Genomic DNA, 24,159 nt, shown 5'->3' with positions numbered 1-24,159 from the left:
CGCTAAAAAGTAGCCATATTGAATATCCTGTCAGGCAATTGACAGATAAGATATCACACTTAAGGCTCAATTACTGATACTTAGCATAGACTTGACTTGACTTGGCGTAAACTTGGCAACTTAGCCACGATTATACTCCACTTAGCGCATGCAATCTGGCATCATAATCAATAAATGTCAATTTGTATGACAAAATGTCAAAATGAAATGGAAACAAACAAATGGCATCTCAAAATATAAACGTCACTTAGAACTTACAGAGAAAATCAAAATTCAACAGACTTCTAAGTCAAGTTAAGTGTTGCTAAGTTTTGAGTAATCAGTAACATGCAATGTTCATTTAACAGAACTGTAAGTGACAGTCTCAAGTCAAGTCAATGCTAAGTATTAGTAATGGAGCTTTTAGTTTCATTCACAATGCTTTAAACTAGATTGCTGTTGCGTTCCAATGAAGCGTAATCCAGATACGGAAAAAAATTTAAAACGGCAGTTACCCACGAACGTACGTACAAAAAACGTGTCAGCTGACACGACCTATCTTATGAGTGTGCAATGTAAACGAAAACTCACCGACGTGCAACACTCGTACGTACGTAGCCCGGAACGTAGAAATTAAAACAATTTTAATTTTTTCCGTAAGAACGGGTCAGCTGATCGCTCTCTCACTAGACAAAGTTGCCTAGTAAACTTTTGTGCGCTAATTTTTGACCGTTGGCAGTTTTATGCAAAAACACCTAATTAAAGTTTGAAAAATTGTGAAAATAATTCGAAATAATTATGTAAAAGTGCAGATTATAAATATGTAATCCATTTATATTTATTTAATATCAATTCCAGCCTTTAACAACATCAAAAATTAAATTGGAAAAAGGTGATGTTTCCATAAGCATGCATGCAAACTGGTCAATGGCAACAGTGCTTATCTGTAAACAATACACACACAAATATGTTATGTACATGTACACAGACGCACACCACATTGATTCCTACGGGCTTGAGGGTTCGGTCAAACGTGTTTCGTGCAACAAACGACCGTACGTTAACTGCCGCTTAACATGCAAATGCAACAACAAGTTTATCCATATGGATGACATTGTTGTTGCATTTGCATGTTAAATCTATCAATATTTGGATCACGCCTTATTGGAACGTTAGGGGCATGTGTTTATATGGGTAGCGATGCTGCATCTAAGATCTATGTGTTAGGGCCTTAATACTGAATACTGTTTTAAAGCTTCATTTCAGTCCGTTCCAATGACATTAGGCGATTAGCAACGTCGTTATTTGTAAGATTGTCAAAATAAACTTGGCGAAATTATTTTTAACGCTGTATAGTATAAACTGAAATTATTCAAAATATGTCCTCAGCTATTTATTTAGAAAACTATCTTGATGGTAAGTTAGTAAAATAAGCGGGTAATAGTCTAGTTGAGGGGTCGACTGCTAATACGCTACCAAAAATATGAAGAGAGGTGTCAAACGACGCGTCTTGACATCAGTATTAATAATCCGAAGGGGGAAATTAAAAATATTAAATTAACGAAAAACCGAAAAAAGACCCGCGGGTACCTCCGAAACCGGGGGTGGGATCCATAGTATTTTTGCGCAGAGCACCTTTCTGAGTTGGCGGCCTTCGGCCGCGCTTATAAAAAACCGCCACGGTGATGCCCAATTTTTTTTTGTGGGCACAAACACAACAACAACCACATGAAAATCGCCAACTTCAACTGCAAATATCTCCGGACATATATAAAAGTTTTCTTTTCCACCATCGGATTATTGTTCTCGAGATTAATACGCGTCTTTTGACACCTCTTTCGATATTTTTGGTAGCGTATTAGCAGTCAACCCCTCAACTAGACTATTACCAATAAGCGTTAGTATATATAGAACTGTTATATATCACCTAAGAAACAAAAGCAACGATCTATTGAAATGGATTGTGCTGCAAATATAAATATTTTAGGGTTGGAATCATTGCCAACAGAATTAGAGCGAAATTTCAAATTAATGCGTAAATTAGATGATCGTGCACAAACCGCAATGAAAAGCATTGATTCCAGAGCAAAAGAATTTATGCATAAGCTTGCAGCTAACGGCGGCTGCTCTATGACAGATGAGGAACGCAAGGAACGCCTAATGGACATACAAGCACTCTTTGGAAAAGCGAAAGAATATAGTGATGATAAAGTACAATTAGCAATACAAACCTATGAATTGGTAGATAAACAAATACGACGTCTTGATAATGATTTGGCACGTTTCGAAGGTGATTTACAAGAAAAAGCATCATCAACAGGTAGCAAATCTGAAGAAGCTGTAGTAAAGAGTAAGATACTGCTAATGAATACATCTAAGTATGTGTTCATATCTTATTTAACAAATAATTTGTTTAATTTAAATTAGAAGGAAGAACCAAGAAAACAAAAGACACAAAATCGCAAGGGAAGCGAAAACGCATCGGCTCATCAGATGAGGAGGCTCGTACAAATGCCACGAATGTTACGGCAAGTTCTGGTGGAGGTACAGCCAGTGGTGGTGGGCAAGGTAGCAAAAAGAAAAAAGGGAAGGTAAATCAAGAAAAAGAAACACGCAAGGGGGGTCAAAAGGTAATAATTGCATTCATTTTCATATATGTACATAAATACATATTAGGGCGGGTCGATTTAAAAATCGCTCATTGCTCTGTGAAAATCGTATTCTAGGGATCAAAATAAGAAACTTTGCCGAAGGAATCATACCTCTAAAACGAATTCTGATGACTTTGACCCATTTAGAGTGCTCCAATCGAGTCCAAATGTATAACCGACCCCCACTAACTTTGGAGGCCCGACCCACCGGTGTCAGTGGCACACCCCCTGGAACCCCCTGGATTTTTCAAAATTTGCCCCTACCCAAAAGTTCGACCCAAATTGGGGGGATTCAAGGGGTTGTGTAGCGCAATATATAGCTTCTCCAACCCAATTGTCAACCTCACCTTCGAGCGGCGAATCCCGTTTCACTAAGAGACGAGGCTCTGGCGACCCCAAGCTCCTCATGGAACTCGCGGGTGGGGAGGGAGAGATGGCCTGAAGGTTCAATGTGGCCATATCAATCGTTCCCGAGATGGTCGGGCCAGCACCTTAATGGTGCTGTGTTACCGGAGCGTATCGGATCTGTATCCGACAAAGGACCATCACATCGATAACACTCCCCAAAGCCTTCGGGGAGTAACCTAATCGCTACAACAACAACAACAACCCAAATTGGGGGGGGGGGGGGGGGGGGGGGATGCATCAGAATTCGTTTTTAGAGGTATGGTTCCTTCGGCAAAGTTTCTTATTTTGTCCCTAGAATATGATTTTCACAGAGCAATGGGCGATTTTTTTGCCTCCCCACAAATCGACCCGCCCTAATACATATCCTATAAAACTTCTTTATTTCGGTTGTTTTGCTATGTTGAGTTGATCTATTTTCAATTGAAATATAAAACATGTTAGTACGCAGAGGTCAGTTGATTTCAAAAAAAAAAAAATAGCCTTAAATTTGTTTCATCTTGATCATCCAAAACCTGCAACTTATGGTTAAGAAAAAGCAGTAGATGTAAAGTGACAGTCGTCAAATCCGTTTCTGTTATGTACTACTTTTGCAAAGTAATAGTAATAGAGTGGCAATGAAGATTAATATGCCTTAGAAAATTTTTCTCAAACTGCGTGGCCTCGACAGTGTTTTGGAAATCAATACAAGTATATTTCTTTCATCAAAAGCTTCTCGGCAACATTTATCTGGCTTGCAGATGCCTTTCGAAAAAGACATAAAACATATGTATATATAGGTCCGCTCGATTTGTAGAGAAAAACTCAAAAATCAGAACACCACAAATTGAAGGAGACGCTTTGCCTTAATTTCCTAGGAGTATACCGCGCCATAATATACTGGACACATTTACTTGTTGGTTAGTAGATCGAAATTACGACACGTAGGTGATTAGCGATGTGATTGAGCTTGTTGCCATTTTATGTACGAATCTAGTTTCCTATATTTTCAGCTCCGCGCTTCTTATCTCTCACTACGATTTTGACTTTCAATTTAATCCAATTGAATTTTCTCATGGAAATTTTAAATGCCGCTTCGTTTGTGCCAATTTAATGGTATTTCGTCTGCTGGATGAAAAACGGCTTTTAACAGCAAACTGTTCAAGAACCATGTCAATGTAACCAGAACTTTATATTTCAAAATTCGTTCGAAAACAAGCAGTCGTATTATGTATTTGGTGGAAGAACGTCTTTTCAAAATATGAATTCAAAAATTGCCTACAAATGTAGCTAACAGACAAAAAACACAGTTTCATAACTCTACCTATGAACATTCTACAATTTGATGCTGAGGCATATTTGTATAAAAATCAAAGAAATCTTCATCGCGGCGCTCTTCGGTTTTCTGAAGCGTTTACTTGATGAAACAAATTTTTAAATAAGGCATACTATCGCCCGTCCGTTGATTTCGTTTATGTTTATATATGGATCATCTGTTCAATTGTTTTTGCGTGATTATTGCTGTTTTTTTATTTAAGATCCTTGCTGTTACTAAAAAAATAAACTACTGGCTCTTTCGATTTAATCGATTATTTTTTTATCTTTCTGATTCACCTTCATATTTGCGTCTTATATCATTTTTGTAAATACCTTTTTTGTGCATTCAATATCTTTATAATTTAATATGTGATATATGTATGTAGTAGTTGCATCTATATTGAAATTGTGATTATATATGCCAGTTTGCAAAGTGTACATACATACTTACATATATTAAACTGTACATAAGCAATAACCTTTCTAATTTTTTTTAAGAAAAATGCCGATATGGAGGATTCTGAAAAGGAATCAAGCTTAACCCCTGCAACGCATCCAAGTGATGTGCTTGATATGCCAGTGGATCCAAATGAGCCCACTTATTGCTTGTGTCATCAAGTTTCCTATGGCGAAATGATTGGCTGTGATAATCCAGATGTAAGGACGTACTTTTATAAGTTCATTGCCGTAATTTACAATTAAATGTTTACATTTTTTTACTTTTTTCAGTGCCCGATCGAGTGGTTCCACTTTGCTTGCGTTGGCCTCACTACAAAACCGAAAGGAAAGTGGTTTTGTCCCAAATGCACACAAGACAGAAAAAAGAAATAAAGGCGCTCTACGTATTATTCAGTTTTTTAATAATGCTATTTTTTACATGTGTGTAGTTTTAAGGACATCTTCTATAATATAAAAATAAGTCGGGTTTTTCTTCCTGACGCTATAACTCCAGAACGCACGAACCGATTTCAACGGTTTTGAATTCGTTGGAAAGGTCTCGCGCTCCGTGAGGTTTATAAAAAGAAAATTCAGGATCGACGCACAGGGTCTCGAGATATAGGCCAAAACGTGGACCCGGGTACCCCTAGAATGTGTTTTTAGAATATGGATAACAAATGAAAGCTGTTGATGAGTGCTTTAGTAGAGGGTAATTTTCATACCCCTGGGTGACTAGGGTCTCGAGATTATGCCTAAAGGGTGGCCCGTGAACGCCTTGATAGTGTTTTTACATTATGGGTATCAAATTGAAGCTGTTGATGGGTGCTTTAGTACAGGGTAGTTTTCATACCTATTGGTGACTAGGGTCTCGAGATATAGGCCAAAACGTGGATCAGGATAACACTAGGATGTGTTTAACATTATGGATATCAAATTGAAGCTGTTGATGTGTGTTTTAGTACAAAGTAAGTTTTATGCCGCTGGGTAACTAGGGCCTCGAGATATAGGCCAAAACATGGACCCGGATACACCTATAATGTGTCTTTACATTATGGGTATCAAATTGAAGCTGAAACACGCAAGGGGGGTCAAAAGGTAATCATTGCATTCATTTTCATATATGTACATACATACATATTAGGGCGGGTCGATTTAAAAATCGCTCATTGCTGTGAAAATCGTATTCTAGGGATCAAAATAAGAAACTTTGCCGAAGGAACCATACCTCTAAAACGAATTCTGATGCCCCCCCCCCCCCCCCCCCAATTTGGTTCGAACTTTTGGGTAGGGGCAAATTTCGAGTCCAAATGTATAACCGACCCAAACTAACTTTGGAAGCCCGACCCCACGGCCGTAGCCAGAGGCACGCTTGAGTGAGCTGAGTTCACCCAAAAATTGGTCGAGCTCACCCTAAAATTTTATTGAAATATTTCTAAATTTCCGACTAGAATCGATTTGAAAAAAAATATTATTATAGTAATTACAGGTTATTTCAACATTATTCGGACAACTTATTAGGTATTTTTGTAAAACAACTGCAAACGATCCATACCCATCATACAAACGTATTTATAGGCAACACTGCCATGTATGAAAACAATCAGCTGACACGTACTACGTGGTAAATTGAACACACCCTGTGTTGTTTTTGTTGTTTTTGCGCCTTCCAAAAAATCTGCTGTTACTTGCGCTACTAGTAAGGATATACAATGTACGCTATACAATGTATATGTGCAATGTATACTAGATATTGTGAACTACGGTATTTTATACATAAAAAAGGACAGAAATAATACAATAAACGTTACAAATATGAGTAAACGTAATACAAATCAATTGAATCAGCTAACAAAGCAACCAAAATTGGATTATTGTTTTGGTAAGAATATTATTGATGGAAATTTACATACGAATGCATTTCGATTTCTTAAAATGAAAGTGGTATTGGCATTTGATTTGAAGATTGCTCATGATCCGATGGATTTGATTTTTCCAGGACCACGTAGCTCAAATTCTTCTAATGCTAACCCAGCGAATCAAAATTCAGATGTGGAACTAATAGTGCGAGCAACTGGAAATCTAAATATAGAGATCGAAACAACTCAAGTCACAGCAACAATAACATCATCGTCGTCTACGTCAACAATTGCCAACATTTCATTATCTTTGAACCGTGAGTGGCTTTCACGTAATCGATTAAACTTAAATATCATTCAGCAGATGTAATATCATATGTTTTTTTATTTAAGAAATTGCAACATCATCTGGAACTAATGTCATTCCCTCCGATATTTCACCAAAGGGATCAACAAAGCTTGAGCATCGCTTAGAAGAATACAAATTTCCAAAACAATCGGATGGCAGATCATTCCAATTCAAATGGTTGAATGCATATCAATGGCTTGAGTATTCAAGCAAAAAGATGCTGCATACTGTTTCCCGTGTCGTCAGTTTGCCATTACGAATTCAAGTGATGTTTTTTGTACTTACGGATATAAACTTTGGTCGAAAGCACTCGCCAAAGGACAGAGTTTCAAAAACCATGAGACGAGCAACACACATCTAGATGCTATACTTGCTTGGAAGCTGCATTCGCAAAGAATTGCAAAAAATCAAGAAATATCAAGCCTTCTTAATGATACTGTGCTTGAAAAGAGACGGTACTATTTTAAGGAAATTGTTTCAACTGTTTTATTTTTGGAAAAGAACGAGCTGCCTTACCGTGGTAATTGGAACAACGACGAGAATGAAGAATTGGGACTATTCAACAGTTTCTTCCAACACATGCTCGAAAAAGATGATCATTTGCGAAAGTGTCAGGAATCTATGCCCAAAAATGCCATCTATACATCGCCTCAGATACAAAATTAAATTATCAACATTATTGCAAATTGTTTTCGTCAATTAATTGTGATAGAGCTAAATGATTCTTCATATTTAACACTAATGGCAGATGGTTCAACAGATAGAAATGGGAACGAGATATTTTCGATTGCATTTAGATACATTGTTGATGGAAAACCAACCGAAACACTACTTTCTTTCGAAAAAGCTGATGATATCACAGCCAAAGGATTCTGCCAACTGATCATAGATCGCTTGCAAGAGCTTGCAGTGGATTGCAAAAAGATTTTGAGCCAGTGTTTTGATGGAGCAGCGGTAATGAGTGGTCGATTGGGCGGTTTACAGGCTTTGATGCAGATATATTTTGATCGCAAAATACCATATGTACATTGCATTAATCATCGCCTTCATCTTGTCGTTGTGGAAATCGTGAAAAATAATTCTGAATCCCGACTTTTCTTTGATCAAGTCAAACAACTTCACAATTTTTTCAGTCGCTTCAAAGTTCGAAAATTGTATGAAGGAGCAAAAATTCCTCTGCTTATTGAGCAACGTTGGTCAGGACATTATAAAGCAATACTTGCAATCAAAAATAACTCCGATAAGCTACTAAATTCGTTGATAAAAATAAAGGATGGAGCAGGACATGATCTTGGTGCAGACGATATGCTTTTGGCTGTTGGATTGCTTGATTCCATTGTGAAGGAAAAATTCATATTTTTGCTTGAATTTCTTAGCAAAATGTTAGGAATAATGGAACCAGCAAACAAAATTTTGCAAGCACGTGATGTTGGCTACCGCAAAGCAATGCCTGTAATTAAGGCGGTGAAGGAAAAAGTAAGCGCTTTACGAACTGGTGAACCTTTTTCCGAATTTCTAGGCTCAGCTAAAAAAAACTTGATGACGTTGAATATGCCCCGGTTCCGAGACCGTTAAGAATTCAACATCGATCCTATCTACTAAGCGAGTCCGTTGTATACTCTACTCTGGGTGAGCGTGATATTGATAAACATTCTTCTTAACTGACTCGATTATTTTGGAAATGAATGAACGATTCGAAAACAATAATGATATCCGGATTGCAGTCGAAACTGCAAACAACTTTTTGGATGAAAATTTCGACTACAGCGCTTTAAAATCATTGGCTGAACTTCAAATAATATTGCCATCACGAGAAGAGTTTTCTGTTGTCAAAACTTTTCTCATTAATGAGAAAAATAAACCTGAATCGAATGACAAAAGTATTCTTCAAATATTGTTTCCCGTCAAAATGGCATTTCCAAGAACGTATTGCCTATTTGAGGCCATCGAGACATTTGGCGGAAGTACATCAATCAACGAATCATCATTTTCTGCGCTTCCAAGAATAGATGCGATTCGGCGTTCAACAATGACCGATCAACGGCTACGAGATCTTTCATTTCTTGCTTTTGAAAAAAATTCATAATAATATAATAATTCATGAATTCATTAAAAATGGATGATATTTTGCGTAAATTTGCCGACAAAAATAGGAAAATACAACTTTATTAACGTTTAATATGCATTTTTGAAATAAGTTGATATGTATTCATTCGATTTACGACTTCATCAATAAAAAAGGTGCCTTCTAATATCAACTGTTACGATTTTTACTAGAAAAAATTTCAGCTCACTCGAAATTGGTCGAGCTCACCCAAATGTTCACTGCTGGCTACGGCTGTGCTCGACCCACCGGTGTCAGTGGCACACCCCCTTGAACCCCCTGGTTTTTTCAAAATTTGCCCCTACCCAAAATTCGACCCAAATTGGGGGGATTCAAGGGGCAATATATAGCTTCTCCAACCCAATTGTGAACCTCACCTTTGAGCGGCGAATCCCGTTTCACTAACAGACGAGGCTCTGGCGACCCCAAGCTCCTCATGGAACTTGGGGGTGGGGAGGGAGGGATGGCCTGAAGGTTCAATGTGGCCATATAAATCGTTCCCGAGATGGTCGGGCCAGCACCTTAATGGTGCTGTGTTACCGGAGCGTATCGGATCTGTATCCGACAAAGGACCATCACATCGATAACACTCCCCAAAGCCTTCGGGGAGTAACCTAATCGCTACAACAACAACAACAACAACCCAAATTTGGGGGGGGATGCATCAGAATTCGTTTTAGAGGTATGGTTCCTTCGGCAAAGTTTCTTATTTTGGTCCCTAGAATATGATTTTCACAGAGCAATGGGCGATTTTTTTGCCTCCCCACAAATCGACCCGCCCTAATACATATCCTATACAACTTCTTTATTTCGGTTGTTTTGCTATGTTGAGTTGATCTATTTTCAATTTAAATATAAAACATGTTAGTACGCAGAGGTCAGTTGATTTCAAAAAAAAAAACAAAAAATAGCCGTAAATTTGTTTCATCTTGATCATCCAAAACCTGCAACTTATGGTTAAGAAAAAGCAGTAGATGTAAAGTGACAGTCGTCAAATCCGTTTCTGTTATGTACTACATTTGCAAAGTAATAGTAATAGAGTGGCAATGAAGATCAATATGCCTTAGAAAATTTTTCTCAAACTGCGTGGCCTCGACAGTGTTTTGGAAATCAATACAAGCATATTTCTTTCATCAAAAGCTTCTCGGCAACATTTATCTGGCTTGCAGATGCCTTTCGAAAAAGACATAAAACATATGTATATATAGGTCCGCTCGATTTTTTTTTTTTTTTTTTGCTTTATTGACAACAAAATTTGATTTGCTTTACAACAATTTTCTCAAAAAAACAATGTTTTTGTGCGAGAAGATAGCTTATCTCTTATGTAAAACTATATGCCATCAATATTAATGAGGATACATAGAGAGTGCAGCAGTAAGAAAAATAAAATAAAATAAAATAAAATTAAAAGAAAAGAAATTAGTTTAGCTGTGAAATAACGTATTATAAGTAATGTTTGATTTAAATTTGTATGATTTAAATAAATACAAAACTTATTACAAGTAACGTATGATTTAAATACCATTTCCGTATATCAGTAAAAGTAAGAGGAAAATTAGCAATTACATTTTACAGCTGAATATTAAAATTATAGTTTGCAAGAAGTAGGCGTTTGACTTCAGTTTTAAAGCTTTGCAGATTTCTTGCATTTTTAACTTCATCTGTTCGAAAAAGACGTGGTTTGATATTTGTTCGAGTTCTAAGGGCATATTCTGGGGTTTGTTCTTCTTGTATGTTCAAATTATGTTTAATTAAATTATTTTTTATTTTGTAGAACGCTATTAGCGTCTTAGAGATGCAATATTTGCGAATATCTAGCCTATTACAATATAACAGCTCACTTGATGTTCTCCGCGGTAAATTTAAAATGTTTTTAATTACTTTATTTTGTGTTCTTTGTAATTCATTTATAAGTTGCTCTGAGCAAACATTCTATATTGGATTCAAATAGTTAATATATGACATGAACAAAGAGTTGTATAGCAGCCATAGTTGTCTTTTTGGAATTAATTTCCGATTTCTATATATCGAGAAATTCAGTGGTATTAATTTCATTTTCAGCTTGTTTATGTGTTCTCGCCAATTTAAATTTGCATCAAACCAAATGCCAAGGTATTTTAGACTCTCGACCCTCGTAATAAAACTACCATCTAGATGAATTCCCTTCAGATCGTTCATACCGGGAATATTTTTATAGTTGTTAAATATTATAAAATTTGTTTTCGAGATATTCATTTTCAGCAAATTACGTTCAAACCATTTCGAAAGTTTCTTTATATCCGTTTGGATATTGACTAACAGTTCGTCTAGAGTATCAGTAGCATACAAGAATGTCCCGTCATCGGCATAAAATTGCGGTTTTCCATTTAACTCGAGTTTAAATATATTGTTGATGTATATTACAAATAGAGTTGCAGCTAATTTTGATTCTTGTGGAACACCAGTTTTAATAGTTATGGTTAGACTTTTTGTATCTTTTATTTGGACAAATTGCTTTCTATCAATTAAAAAACTTTCGAAGAGTTTAATAGCAGTGCCATTAACTCCCAACTCTAAGTTTTTGTATCATGATGTAAAGATTTACTGAGTCAAACGCTTTGCTAAGATCAATCGCCAGCATAGCAACTTATTTTTTCTATCTAAATTTTCATATAGAAATTCTGTACAAGTGATGCATGCGGACAAAGTACTTGAGTTTTCTGTAAATCCAAACTGATTATCGCTAATTATGTCATTACTTTTAATGAATTCTTTCAATCTGTTTAATAAAATACTTTCAAATACTTTGTCAATTGTACTTAACTTCGTTATAGGTCTATAATTTGAACAGACTTCCTTGCTTCCACTTTTGTGAATTGGAACTACTGATCCAATTTTTAACTCCTCTGGATCAGTATCCACTTATAAAACATTCATTAATAAATTTTGCTAATGGACCAGACAGTTCGTCTTTATATTTCTGTACCAGTAGCGCAGAGATTCCGTCAGGTCCGTTGGCCGACTTTGGGTTAAGACTACCAATTGCTAAACGTACTTCTTCGGTATGACACTGAGATAATATAAAAGGAGTATTATTCCATTTACCGGTTCAGGAGAGTACTCAAAACTGTCTGGCGTATTTATAATGTTTAAAAAGTAATTATTAAAAGCATCAGCTATCTCTGAAGGGTCTGTAATATTGGTTTCATTATATTCTATCTGCGTGATATCTGAGAACGAGGTATTATTCTGTCCATAAACAAGCTAATTTAAGATCTTCCACGTTTTAGTGCTAGATACAATATTTTCTTCTATTTGCCTTCCATAGAACTCTTTTCGTGCATTGTTCATTTTGTTGCGCGTTTGGGTCTTGAAAATCCTAAATTGGTTTTCGAAATACAAGTTATTGATGTATTTCCTCTTTAATTTGTAAAATTTGTTTCTCTCTTTGATTAGAGATAATATTTCGTTATTCATCCACGGCTTCTTAACAACTTTATTTGTTTTTTTAATATTTTTTGTGCATTTTTTAATACTACTACATAGCTGTTTATGAAATCCCGAAAAGGTAGATTGGGTTATTATATTATTTATATGTTTATTTTGTTCAAAGAGGTAGTAATCAAAAACTTTTATTTCGGTTTCCTGATTTTCAATGTTTTTTATATTGTTATTTACAGTCAACGCTAGGAGTCTATGATCAGATATCACATTATCATCTAAGGACAAAGTATATCTGTAATCAACTAAATCAGTTAGGGCATGATCAATGATGGTTTTAGAGCCGTTGCATTTTCTTGTATACATCTCTTTATTCAGACTATTTAAAAAGAGAAACCCTTTATTTAATACCGCACTTACATAGTTACTGAATTCTCTATTTGACGCTAATAAATTCATAATAAAATCTCCAACTACGATAGATCTCTTCCATCTCAAAATATCGTTTTCGAATTTTTCCACGAAAGAACTAATATCGCACGTGCAGAATCTATAGACACACGAGATGTGCATATTTGCTTTAATTAACTTTATGGTCAAAAAGCTACTTCCTTCATATTCTAATTCAGATACTAGAGAAGATGGAACGGTTCTATGTACAAAAATCGCGCATCCACCTGCTCTATTTGATATACGATTTGCAAAATAAGCATTATAATCTTTCAAGTTGAAATACTTATTTTCGTTTTCGTATATCCAAATTTCACTCACAGCAATTACATGAATACTTTTGCCCTCGATTGCGTGTTGATGAATGAGCATATCAAGGTCATGTAATTTATTTCTAATACTCTGTATATTTAGATACAAAATATTAATATTGTTATTGATAAAATTTAATTTGTTTATTTCGTATTTTACATCTATTTTAAATGCTGTATTATTCACTTCATTAACAAAGTCCATGAATTTTTAGATTATAAACTTAAATATGTATATTACGGGATTTTCGGGATATCGGGATTTACTACACTAGTTTTTTCATATCTTCTAATTCCTTTATTTGGATAGCAGCAGTGTCGTTGGCTTTTCTTACAAAGATTTTCGCATCTTTGACCCAAACATATTTGTATTTTTTTTTTTTTGTTTGCTTCGTCTTTCACCTTTTTCATAAGATCGCTGAGCTCTTTTTCCATCAACTGATGAAAGTTGACGTTCTTTCCCTTCATATCTGCATTTGATATTATTTTGCTTACGTCTATATGCCCACCTTTTTTTCTATACTCGAAGCATTTCATTTTAAAGTCGCTACTGCTCATTTTCACTATCAAAGGGTATGTTTTAAATTTCTTGTTTTCACTTTGATAAACATCTAGGATGTTATCATCGTGAATTTTTGCATTGACTTGAGCAGCAATTTTTAAAACAACAGTTTTTAAGTCGACGTCTTTTATTTGAGGTAGATTTGTTATTATTAGGTTGTTTTTATTTCTTTCTTGCTTTATTTCTATCACATTTCTCTCTAATGTTTTCATTTTGAGTTTTGCATTTTCACCGCTTACTTTAAGCTCTTTCAATTCCTTCTTTATTTGTCTATTTTCTTCTGTTAGTCTATCAATTTCCTTCTTTAGTGTCACTGTCTTGCACTTTAAATTCTTTGTTTAATTTATCAATAATTGACGAAAGGTTGGCAGAATTGGTTTCGTTGTCACTTGAATCGCTTGAGGTTAAAAGCCTTTCTTTGTTATTATGTTTCTTATTTATTCTTGTGTTTGGCGCCATTCTTAAATCTCTTTTGTAGTCTTTCGCAGTTTTAGCTTTATCAAAATTTTTATATTATTTATTAAGTTTGCAAATTAACAAATTTCAAGCACAATTAACTTTGCCGACCAAGTCACTTTATTAATTTAGTTTTATGTATTTTTCGAAGCTTTAACGACTTTTGTTCACGTGAAATAATATTTATTTTACTGAGCTGCAATTATTGCATCCTCTCACTTATGATGACATTTTGTTTGAGTTGGGTCGTTTCGTTCTGAACTTGTTCAATTGACCGGGTCTCTCAACTGAACAAGTGAACTAGATCTTCGATTTCGGTTCTTTTAGTTCGTTTTATCTAATGTTATTCTTTCTCTGTTCTCGTTCGCGAACATTGTAAATTCGTACATACATACGCAGAAATTCACAGTGAGCACGGATGTCGATGATGCCACTTACACTAAAGATATGTGTGGTCATCTTTGTGTGTGGCACTGCTACAACAATATATGTATGGACTATTTATGGAAAACATGCTTTGTAAGAAACTAATTATTATATTTATTAAACTTGAAAAGTTCATATTTACAATTTGTGTCTATACTCTTTCAATTTCCTGGATCTTCCGAAATTTGTAACTTTTTTTGAAGTTAATTAATCATATATATATTAACTTATTTATTCATTACTCATTTAAATATACCTACACAAAGCATTGCTGCATACACACACCCATCTATACTTCTTGGGTTTTTTCGCGGGTGCGAGCAGCAGTCATCATATTTGCATCAAAAAAAAGAACAGATGAACAAAAAGAACAACTTGTTCGTTCATCAGAAAAAGAACGAAAGATTCGAATCTCTGAAATAAACGAAAAAGCACAACTCTACATTTTGTCACTTATGATGACATTTGTAGAGAAAAACTCAAAAATCAGAACACCACAAATTGAAGGAGACGCTTTGCCTTAATCTCCTAGGAGTATACCGCGCCATAATATACTGGACACATTTACTTGTTGGTTAGTAGATCGAAATTACGACACGTAGGTGTTTAGCGATGTGTATGTGCTTGTTGCCATTTTATGTACGAATCTAGTTTCCTATATTTTCAGCTCCGAGCTTCTTATCTCTCACTACGATTTTGACTTTCAATTTAATCCAATTGAATTTTCTCATGGAAATCTTAAATGCCGCTTCGTTTGTGCCAATTTAATGGTATTTCGTTTGCTGGATGAAAAACGGCTTTTAACAGCAAACTGTTCAAGAACCATGTCAATGTAACCAGAACTTTATATTTCAAAATTCGTTCGAAAACAAGCAGTCGTATATGTATTTGGTGGAAGAACGTCTTTTCAAAATATGAATTCAAAAATTGCCTACAAATGTAGCTAACAGACAAAAAACACAGTTTCATAACTCTACCTATGAACATTCTACAATTTGATGCTGAGGCATATATGTATAAAAATCAAATAAATCTTCATCGCGGCGCTCTTCGGTTTTCTGAAGCGTTTACTTGATGAAACAAATTTTTAAATAAGGCATACTATCGCCCGTCCGTTGATTTCGTTTATGTTTATATATGGATCATCTGTTCAATTGTTTTTGCGTGATTTTTGCTGTTTTTTTTATTTAAGATCCTTGCTGTTACTAAAAAAATAAACTACTGGCTCTTTCGATTTAATCGATTATTTTTTAATCTTTCTGATTCACCCTTCATATTTGCGTCGTATATCATTTTTGTAAATACCTTTTTTGTGCATTCAATATCTTTATAATTTAATATGTGATATATGTATGTAGTAATTGCATCTATATTGAAATTGTGATTATATATGCCAGTTTGCAAAGTGTACATACATACTTACATATATTAAACTTTACATAAGCAATAACCTTTCTAATTTTTTTTTTAAGAAAAATACCGATATGGAGGATTCTGAAAAGGAATCAAGCTTAACCGCTGCAACGCATCCAAGTGATGTGCTTGATATGCCAGTGGATCCAAATGAGCCCACTTATTGCTTGTGTCAAGTTTCCTATGGCGAAATGATTGGCTGTGATAATCCAGATGTAAGGACGTACTTTTATAAGTTCATTGCCGTAATTTACAATTAAATGTTTATATTTTTTTACTTTTTTCAGTGCCCGATCGAGTGGTTCCACTTTGCTTGCGTTGGCCTCACTACAAAACCGAAAGGAAAGTGGTTTTGTCCCAAATGCACACAAAACAGAAAAAAGAAATAAAGGCGCTCTACGTATTATTCAGTTTTTTAATAATGCTATTTTTTACATGTGTGTAGTTTTAAGCACATCTTCTATAATATAAAAATAAGTCGGGTTTTCCTTCCTGACGCTATAACTCCAGAACGCACGAACCGATTTCAACGGCTTTGAATTCGTTGGAAAGGTCTCGCGCTCCGTGAGGTTTATAAAAAAGAAAATTCAGGATCGACGCACAGGGTCTCGAGATATAGGCCAAAACGTGGACCCGGGTACCCCTAGAATGTGTTTATAGAATATGGATAACAAATGAAAGCTGTTGAGTGCTTTAGTAGAGGGTAATTTTCATACCCCTGGGTGACTAGTGTCTCGAGATTAGGCCAAAAGGGTGGCCCGTGAACGCCTAGATAGTGTTTTTACATTATGGGTATCAAATTGAAGCTGTTGATGAGTGCTTTAGTACAGGGTAGTTTTCATACCTATTGGTGACTACTGGATCAGGGTAACACTAGGATGTGTTTTTATATTATGGATATCAAATTGAAGCTGTTGATGTGTGTTTTAGTACAACGTAAGTTTTATGCCGCTGGGTAACTAGGGCCTCGAGATATAGGCCAAAACATGGACCCGGATACACCTATAATGTGTCTTTACATTATGTGTATCAAATTGAAGCTGTTGCTGTATGTACAGAGTAAGTTTTACACCACTGGGTGACTAGGGTCTCGAGATATAGGCCAAAGCATGGACCCGGATACACCTAGAATATGTTTTTACATTATGGGTATCAAATTGAAGCTGTTGATGTGTGCTTTAGTGCAGAGCAAGTTTTACACCGCTGGGTGACTAGGATCTCAAGATATAGGCCAAAACGTGGATCAGGGTAACACTAGGATGTGTTTTTACATTATGGATTTGAAGCTATTGATGTGTGCTTTAGTACAGAGTAAGTTTTATACCGCTGGGTGACTAGGGTCTCGGGATATAGGCAAAACATGGACCCGGATACCCCTAGAATGTGTGTGTATTATGGATATCAAATGAAAGATGTTGCTGATAGCTTTAAATTAATTTTCATTGTGATATTCGATTTAGTCGCATCAACCTGGCAAAACTGATAAATATGGATGCCAAGCCGAAATAAAGACATGAATTAATAATTCCCACATACCTATTTACATACGTCCTATTCGATTTTCCTGAAATTTGGTATATAAATTTGCCTATATTAGTATTTACGATGCTTTTTTCCGGGAAGTAGACCAGAGACGGACTGGGAATGGGATTAGGACTAGGACTGGGACTGAGACTGAGACTCGGAGTGGGACTCGAACAAAATACATACCACCCTCTGGGACTGGCAATAAGATATGAAGAATGAGAAAAAATTGAGAGAAGAGAAAAGAGAGAAGGAGACTGAGAAAGAGATAGAATGAGACGAAGATAGATGAAGCGAAAAATACGGCGGGAGGAGTGAATGCAAAGATTAGGAAAACGTGTAGGGGGGCGAGGGCAGAGTTAGACGGAAAAAGCTTATTAAAATGTATGCAGATAGACCAAGTTTAGGGCAGAACAACGTGTGCGGGGCCTGCTAGTTTTGTATAATTAAACTATACAAATTAGATTGGAATTGTTTAATTAAAAATATATTTTATTCAACTACTGTGTCTATTGTCGTATTAACGGATGCTTTGCAAACGAAGTGTAAATTGCTTCGCAAGGAAACAAATTTTTAATAAAAAAATTATTTAATCTATTTCTTATAAAAAAATGTTCGTTCCGTTTTCTAAAAAATGTTGCTTAACGCTCTGGTACGGACACAAAACTTTCAATACGAAAGACGAACAAAAAGGGGCAATCTTTAACGAGATTTGCACACTTAGGCAAAATACTCTTTGATATACAAATACAAAAAATTCATAAATGTATTTTATGTTTGTTGAAGTTTTGTTATAAATGTTACCCATAACTTTTTGGTTAGTAATTTAACTCTATTATACATGTCGCCATATTGGACATCCACGTTCGATCAGGATCTATATTTTGGTGAGCATGCAGCCGCAATTGTACCGAAAATCCAGAGGCGTAATAAAATCCTCAAATCTCTTGCTGGCAGTACTTAGGAAGAACATAAAGAAACGCTCATCCCCGATATGGTCGCCAAGCCTAAAGACTACTCACTGGAAGAAACGACAGGCCTGCCAAAATACTGCCCTCAGAACGGCCACGGGTTGTCTTCTTATGTCCCCAGAACACCATCTACATAATGAGGCGAGAATACTCCCCATCAGAGGGAGAGAAATGAAATGCTAACCAAACAGTTCCTGTTGAATACCCTCGCGAAACCTGGCATTATCCCCGACTAAATCTTCCGCGACCTTATTTACAACATGGACGTCCCAAATGTCGACCATTTTGAACATCCACGTCGATGGCACTACGCTACCGACTGTCCTACACCCCAAAATCTTGGGCGTTACGTTTGATCAGGATCTACATTTTGATGAGCACGCAGCCGCAATTGTTCCGATAATTCAGAGCCGTAACAAAATCCTCAAATCCCTCGCTGGCAGTACTTGGGGAAAAAGAAACGCTCATGACTACATACAAAGCAATTAGCCAGACGATTACGTGCTACGCGTCACCCATATGGTCGCTAAGCCTAAAAATCACCCACTGGAAGAAACTACAGGCCTGCCAAAATACTGCTCTCAGAATCGCCACGGGCTGTCTTCTTATGTCCCCAGAACACCATCTGCATAATGAGGCGAGAATACCCCTCATCAGGGAGAGAAATGAGATGCTGACCAAATAGTTCCTGTTGAATACCCAGAAACCTGGGCATCCCAACACAGACATCTGATTGATGAACCAGCACCGCCTAGGGGCTTAAGGAGTCATCTCCGTAAGCATTTTGAGGAAATACGGCACCTGAGAACCCAGCCGTATGAAGTGAAAAAACACAGGCAGGTCCTTGGTGAACTCCATAAACAGGCGTCGGACCTTTATGCCGGGAACTGCCCGGTGAGTCCAGTACTTAACGAAAATTATCCAAAACTCGCGGAAGAGGAACGCATACTCCCCAGGGAAACGCGTGTCACTCTTGCTCAACTTCGTTCTGGATACTGTAACAGGTTAAACTCTTACCTATCCAGAATCAACCCCGACATACCAAATGTATGCCCCGCTTGCAATGTGTTCCCACATGACACCAACCATCTCTTCAATTGTAATGTGGAACCAACGCCTCTAACACCCATTTCCTTATGGTCCACCCCTGTTGAAACGGCAAGTTTCCTTGGACTCCCGTTAGAGGATATTGATGACAATTTGTGATCGGTCGCGGCTATTAGGTGGGGCGAGCATTGCTACAACAACAACAACCTGCCTGTCCTATATGCATGCGGACCTGGATAGAATTGTATTCTGTCGAGAGTCTTTGATTTAATCTCGTGGGGTATGATGTTGTTGTTGTAGCGATAAGGTTTCTCCCCGAAGGATTTGGGGAGTGTTATCGTTGTGATGGTCCTTTGCCGGATACAGATCCGGTACGCTCCGGTAACACAGCACTATTAAGGTGCTAGCCCGACCATCTCGGGAACGATTTATATGGCCACATTAAACCTTCAGGCCATACCTCTCTCCCCACCCCCAAGTTCCATGCGGAGCTTGGGGTCGCCAGACCCTCGTCTGTTAGTGAAACAGGATTCGCCGCGGATAGGTGAGGTTGACAATTGGGTTTGGAGAAGCTATATATTGCGCTGGCAACCTGAAAAGGTTGCGCTACACAGCCCCTTGAATCTGGTATTTTAGTCGCCTCTTACGACAGGCATACCTACCGCGGGTATATTCTCACCCCCTAACCCGCTGGGGGGCGTGGGGTATGATCGTCTCCATTACTTTCGGGGCAATTTTTAGCCACCTAGGTATAAATACCAATTTCGCTCTTCACATCGTCAGGATATACGCCAGGACGAGTCCATCCCTCAGAATCCTGGATAGGTGCGGGATCAATTCGTCTCCCTACCGCAAAAAGGCTGGATAGATGCCATACAGATTTGTAGCTCTCGAAAGACCTTACCGCCCACCTAACGGCGCCATCGTTAAAAATACCTTTTTTCAATAATCGTAAAAAATCATGATTTTTTTTATTAAACAAATTGGAAAAGCTACGAATTCAGTTGCATACTTCAGTTTCCCGTGCCGGTTTATTTATTTTTTGCTGTAGATATTTCCAAATAAAACAAGTAACAACTTCGATTACATTGGCAATTATTAGAATTTTCATTACAAATGAAATTTTGTACGAATCATGATCAAAATTAAAAAACTTAAAAGTAAATTTTAACATATTATTACAATTGAAATGCATTTATTAAATCAATTTTTTGAATAACTCCATTTAAAATGCTGTAGCATATTCTCACATCTTAGTTCGAAAAAATAAAATTGCAAATTTCATAAATTGCACCTTTATGCGGTTGTCAAATTTGATTCATGAAATTAATGAAAATACTTTAATATACATTATACAACTATAATTAGATGATTAACAATTGTTTCGATTTTTATTTTCTATGCAGCTTCTCCCCCACGCTTTTGTACATAGTACAGTGTTTCATTTCACATTTCATTTTGGGGGAAAAAAAATGCAAGCTAGTGCTATTGATAAATCACTGTATTGATGTTTGGCTTATTTACTGCTTCCTGGCTCACGTGTACGTAGCAATCTTTTGAGCCAACTCGTCCGTGACTCATTCGCCATATAATCATGATTTTGAAGTTGAAAATTGGATAAAGTGAAAATATGTTGCATTTCAAGTACTCTTTTAAATGAGTACTGTTTTGTTGCTAGATACATTTTTTGTAAAAATTCAGGCATTTGTTTTTGTGTTACCCATGATTTAATATTTTGTGGTATTGGCAAACCTGGATCATCGTAATATGTTAGTATATAGTGTACCCCCGGTTCCCCAAATGTCTCATAAGGTTTAATCACCATCAAACTCCAATAATCGTTAACTCTCACTTTATTCGAGTACATTGGATATTTGGGGTGTTTGGTTCCACGACTACAAACCATCATTACATTACGTTTCTCATCAGTCACATAACGACGACAATAAACATAATCACGATTATAGAAAAGCCTTGGCCATTGCATTTCCCAATAAATGAGATGAGAGTTCGAATTAGGTCGTGGATCTTCTTCAATCAGCTCTAGCTTAATAGCTGATTCATCCCATATACGACGATATTCTAAATCGGTTTGTACGCGTAGTAAATCTTCTGCTGAGATATCATCAAAGCGTGCATACACTTTATACGAATACATAGATGTGCGTTCCTCACGACGCCAAATTAAAAATTGATCTCTACTGAAGTATGGTTCCCATAAATTTTCATCGGCAGCTTCAATTAATTTACAACCCTTAGGCGCTACATCTGTGGGTAAATCGAATGGCCGCCTGCAATTGCGTATACTTTCTTGTTCATCATCAGGCGAACGACACTTTCTATTGCCCACTGAGCAATAACAATATTTCATATTCTTTTCTTTGCACAACGGACAGAGCTGATTATTTGCTAGGTGATCGATAAATTCGATGTCACGTCGGCACAGATCAAAATTCCTAAGACTTAAACGTTCCTTTTCCCAATTAAAACCGGCTGCTTCCACAACCGCAGTTATGTTCAATCCAACAGCTCCTACTGCACTTAACATAATACCTCTTATTGGTGGTTCAAATTGTTTATGATATGAGCGTAGTAATCGTTGCAACCCATTTGAACCGTAAACACGGTGATAAAAGGTTAATAATTGTTGTATTCTACGTGAACGTTGTGCTACTATCGATTCAAATTGGTATGACCAAGAGCGTAGAGTCACATTTGACCTTAGCTTAATGTTTAATAAAATACGCCTAAACATTTTTATGTTTTTTTTCGTCAACCTGTAATTTTGTTCACGTTTGCTGCCAGCATGTAAGGACTCAAATGGGTTTTATTCCTTTTGTTTCTTGGTATTTTTCAATTTAATGCTACTCCATGCACTTTCTCGCCCTCGCCGGTGAGCTATGTATAATTTTGGAGGCAACGGGTCGCTTGCATAACAAGGCAGCAACAAATTTAATGGATTTTTTTCGAATTTTTCATAAATTTACCCCTTTCCGTTAATGTATTGCACGACGTCATTTCAGCTATACCATAAATGCCAGTCGTCAAATGAAATATTTTGAAAACAAACTTAATGTACTGCACCATACAGGCTTACACAAAATTTACCAAAACATTTCTAAATATACAATTCTTGCATGCGGTTATTGCTTTGCATATTTACGTCCAGTTAAAAAAATGTAATGTTAAATAGAAACACACATTAAAAAAAGCACGCGAAATTGAAAAATCAGCTGTTTATGAAAGTTCTATTAGATGCATAGCGGAACGATACAAGGTGGCAGCATGGTGACATACCTACAAACATAAATAAAAATTTCATGTACTTTGTTTTTGTAAATTCGATGGACAAATGTCAAAATCGTACTACGCCGTATTTTGATGGTTCAAATCAAATAAAAAAAAGCTTAAAATCAGCTGTCCCATGCTGCCACCTTGTATCGTTGCGCGATGATTAGATGAAAGTAAGGTGCTCAATAAAAAAGGGAATTGCACTTGGAGCTAGTTTACATATATCAGGATTAGCCGTGTTTTTTTTCACACGTGTATACGTTTACGTTTGCGCGTGAAAAAAACGGTTATCCTCGCTTAGATAATGCTTAGGAGACCCATCTAGCGGCAATGGTTAAATAGCTACAGCTACAGCACAGGGTGTACCGAAAAGCGGAGACACAACCCTCTGATGGCCATAGGGTATAACATATAGCTGACTCAGTTGCGATGAATTGTGGACACACATAGAGTACATAGAATTAGTGCACAGGGTGAAACAAAGACACACATTAACTGCACACATTTAACTGCAGAATTCTGAAGTGCATAAGGGGAGACGCCGCCACTCTGGGGGTAAGTGACGGGTGACTACGCCTGGGTTGTGGAAGACCAGGACGCAATTGCTGTTGTGGCCCTGGGACTGGGCGTCCTTGGGCAAGCATTGGGGTACCCGGATGATTTGGGTTTGCGACCTGGCAACATGGCGCGATGACACCCGTCGGGGGGTAGCCGTCGCGGAGACCAGAACATCTAGGAAAGTGGCACAACCCAAGGCAGGAGGTGCATTGGGCGGATGTCGCAAACCTATATATTCTGTGCTGGCAGACTGTGCAAACGGAGGTAGGGACTAAGAGTCTGTTTCCCTGACCTGCACGATTGCTGCCGGAAAAGAGGGGGGAGAAGACGTGGGCAGGGGCTGATGCTCAGCATTGCTACCAACTCTACTACGAAGGTAGTAGTTATGAGTGGTATCAGCTGTTTGAGTTGTTGGCGCCGTGGGGCGCGAGCAGCAGCGGGTACTTGGGAGCCACAAAAGATTTATAAAAGTTACGTGGACGTCGGGTTTTGGGATCAAGCCCAGAACAACCTGTCCGATGCAACCATCCCTTGCACGAGACACACTGAACAGAGTATGACCGTCCTAAAAAGATTCTTTTCCGGCAGATGCAGCAAAACCATTTCTCAGGACCGGGGTCAGGAGATGGGCGCGGATTGGATTCGATGCCTT

General features: G+C 37.1%; 3 protein-coding genes and 1 long non-coding RNA gene across 11 annotated transcripts; 3 read left to right on the top strand and 1 right to left on the bottom strand.

Moving 5' to 3' along the window:
• The first annotated feature begins 1,258 nt into the window (after window positions 1-1,258).
• On the top strand, window positions 1,259-5,289 carry Ing5 (inhibitor of growth protein 5). 5 transcript variants are annotated; one of them, XM_067765397.1, is made up of 5 exons: window positions 1,259-1,395; window positions 1,967-2,329; window positions 2,407-2,570; window positions 4,830-4,988; window positions 5,061-5,289. In XM_067765397.1, exons 1-5 carry the CDS (start codon window positions 1,359-1,361, stop codon window positions 5,160-5,162), a joined length of 825 nt encoding a protein of 274 aa, XP_067621498.1. In that variant the 5' UTR covers window positions 1,259-1,358; the 3' UTR covers window positions 5,163-5,289. The 5 variants fall into 5 exon arrangements, with proteins under 5 accessions (XP_067621498.1, XP_067621496.1, XP_067621494.1 ...); XM_067765395.1 differs by having other exon boundaries at window positions 2,407-2,609; XM_067765393.1 differs by having other exon boundaries at window positions 1,264-1,395; window positions 1,921-2,329; window positions 2,407-2,609.
• Window positions 5,290-5,433: 144 nt separating this feature from the next.
• Window positions 5,434-10,584, top strand: LOC137239764 (uncharacterized). 3 transcript variants are annotated; one of them, XM_067765400.1, is made up of 3 exons: window positions 5,434-6,648; window positions 6,766-6,957; window positions 7,019-10,584. In XM_067765400.1, the coding sequence occupies exons 1-3, from the start codon at window positions 6,582-6,584 to the stop codon at window positions 7,333-7,335; spliced, it is 576 nt and encodes a 191-aa protein (XP_067621501.1). In that variant the 5' UTR covers window positions 5,434-6,581; the 3' UTR covers window positions 7,336-10,584. The 3 variants fall into 3 exon arrangements, with proteins under 3 accessions (XP_067621501.1, XP_067621500.1, XP_067621499.1); XM_067765399.1 differs by having other exon boundaries at window positions 5,434-6,942; XM_067765398.1 differs by having other exon boundaries at window positions 5,434-6,957.
• Window positions 10,585-15,112: 4,528 nt separating this feature from the next.
• On the top strand, window positions 15,113-16,628 carry LOC137239765 (uncharacterized). 2 transcript variants are annotated; one of them, XR_010949471.1, is made up of 3 exons: window positions 15,113-15,277; window positions 16,176-16,331; window positions 16,404-16,628. It is a non-coding gene; the product is annotated as an uncharacterized lncRNA (long non-coding RNA). The 2 variants fall into 2 exon arrangements; XR_010949472.1 differs by lacking the exon at window positions 15,113-15,277 and adding an exon at window positions 15,834-16,000.
• Window positions 16,629-20,657: 4,029 nt separating this feature from the next.
• On the bottom strand, window positions 20,658-22,891 carry LOC137239762 (stAR-related lipid transfer protein 7, mitochondrial). Its single transcript, XM_067765391.1, has one exon. The coding sequence runs from the start codon at window positions 22,411-22,413 to the stop codon at window positions 21,175-21,177; it is 1,239 nt and encodes a 412-aa protein (XP_067621492.1). The 5' UTR covers window positions 22,414-22,891; the 3' UTR covers window positions 20,658-21,174.
• Window positions 22,892-24,159: the final 1,268 nt, after the last annotated feature.

The sequence above is a fragment of the Eurosta solidaginis genome, chromosome 2 (assembly GCF_040869045.1).
Source record: "Eurosta solidaginis isolate ZX-2024a chromosome 2, ASM4086904v1, whole genome shotgun sequence".
Taxonomy (NCBI): Eukaryota; Metazoa; Arthropoda; class Insecta; order Diptera; family Tephritidae; genus Eurosta; species Eurosta solidaginis.
This window is presented reverse-complemented; position numbering and strand designations above follow the sequence as displayed.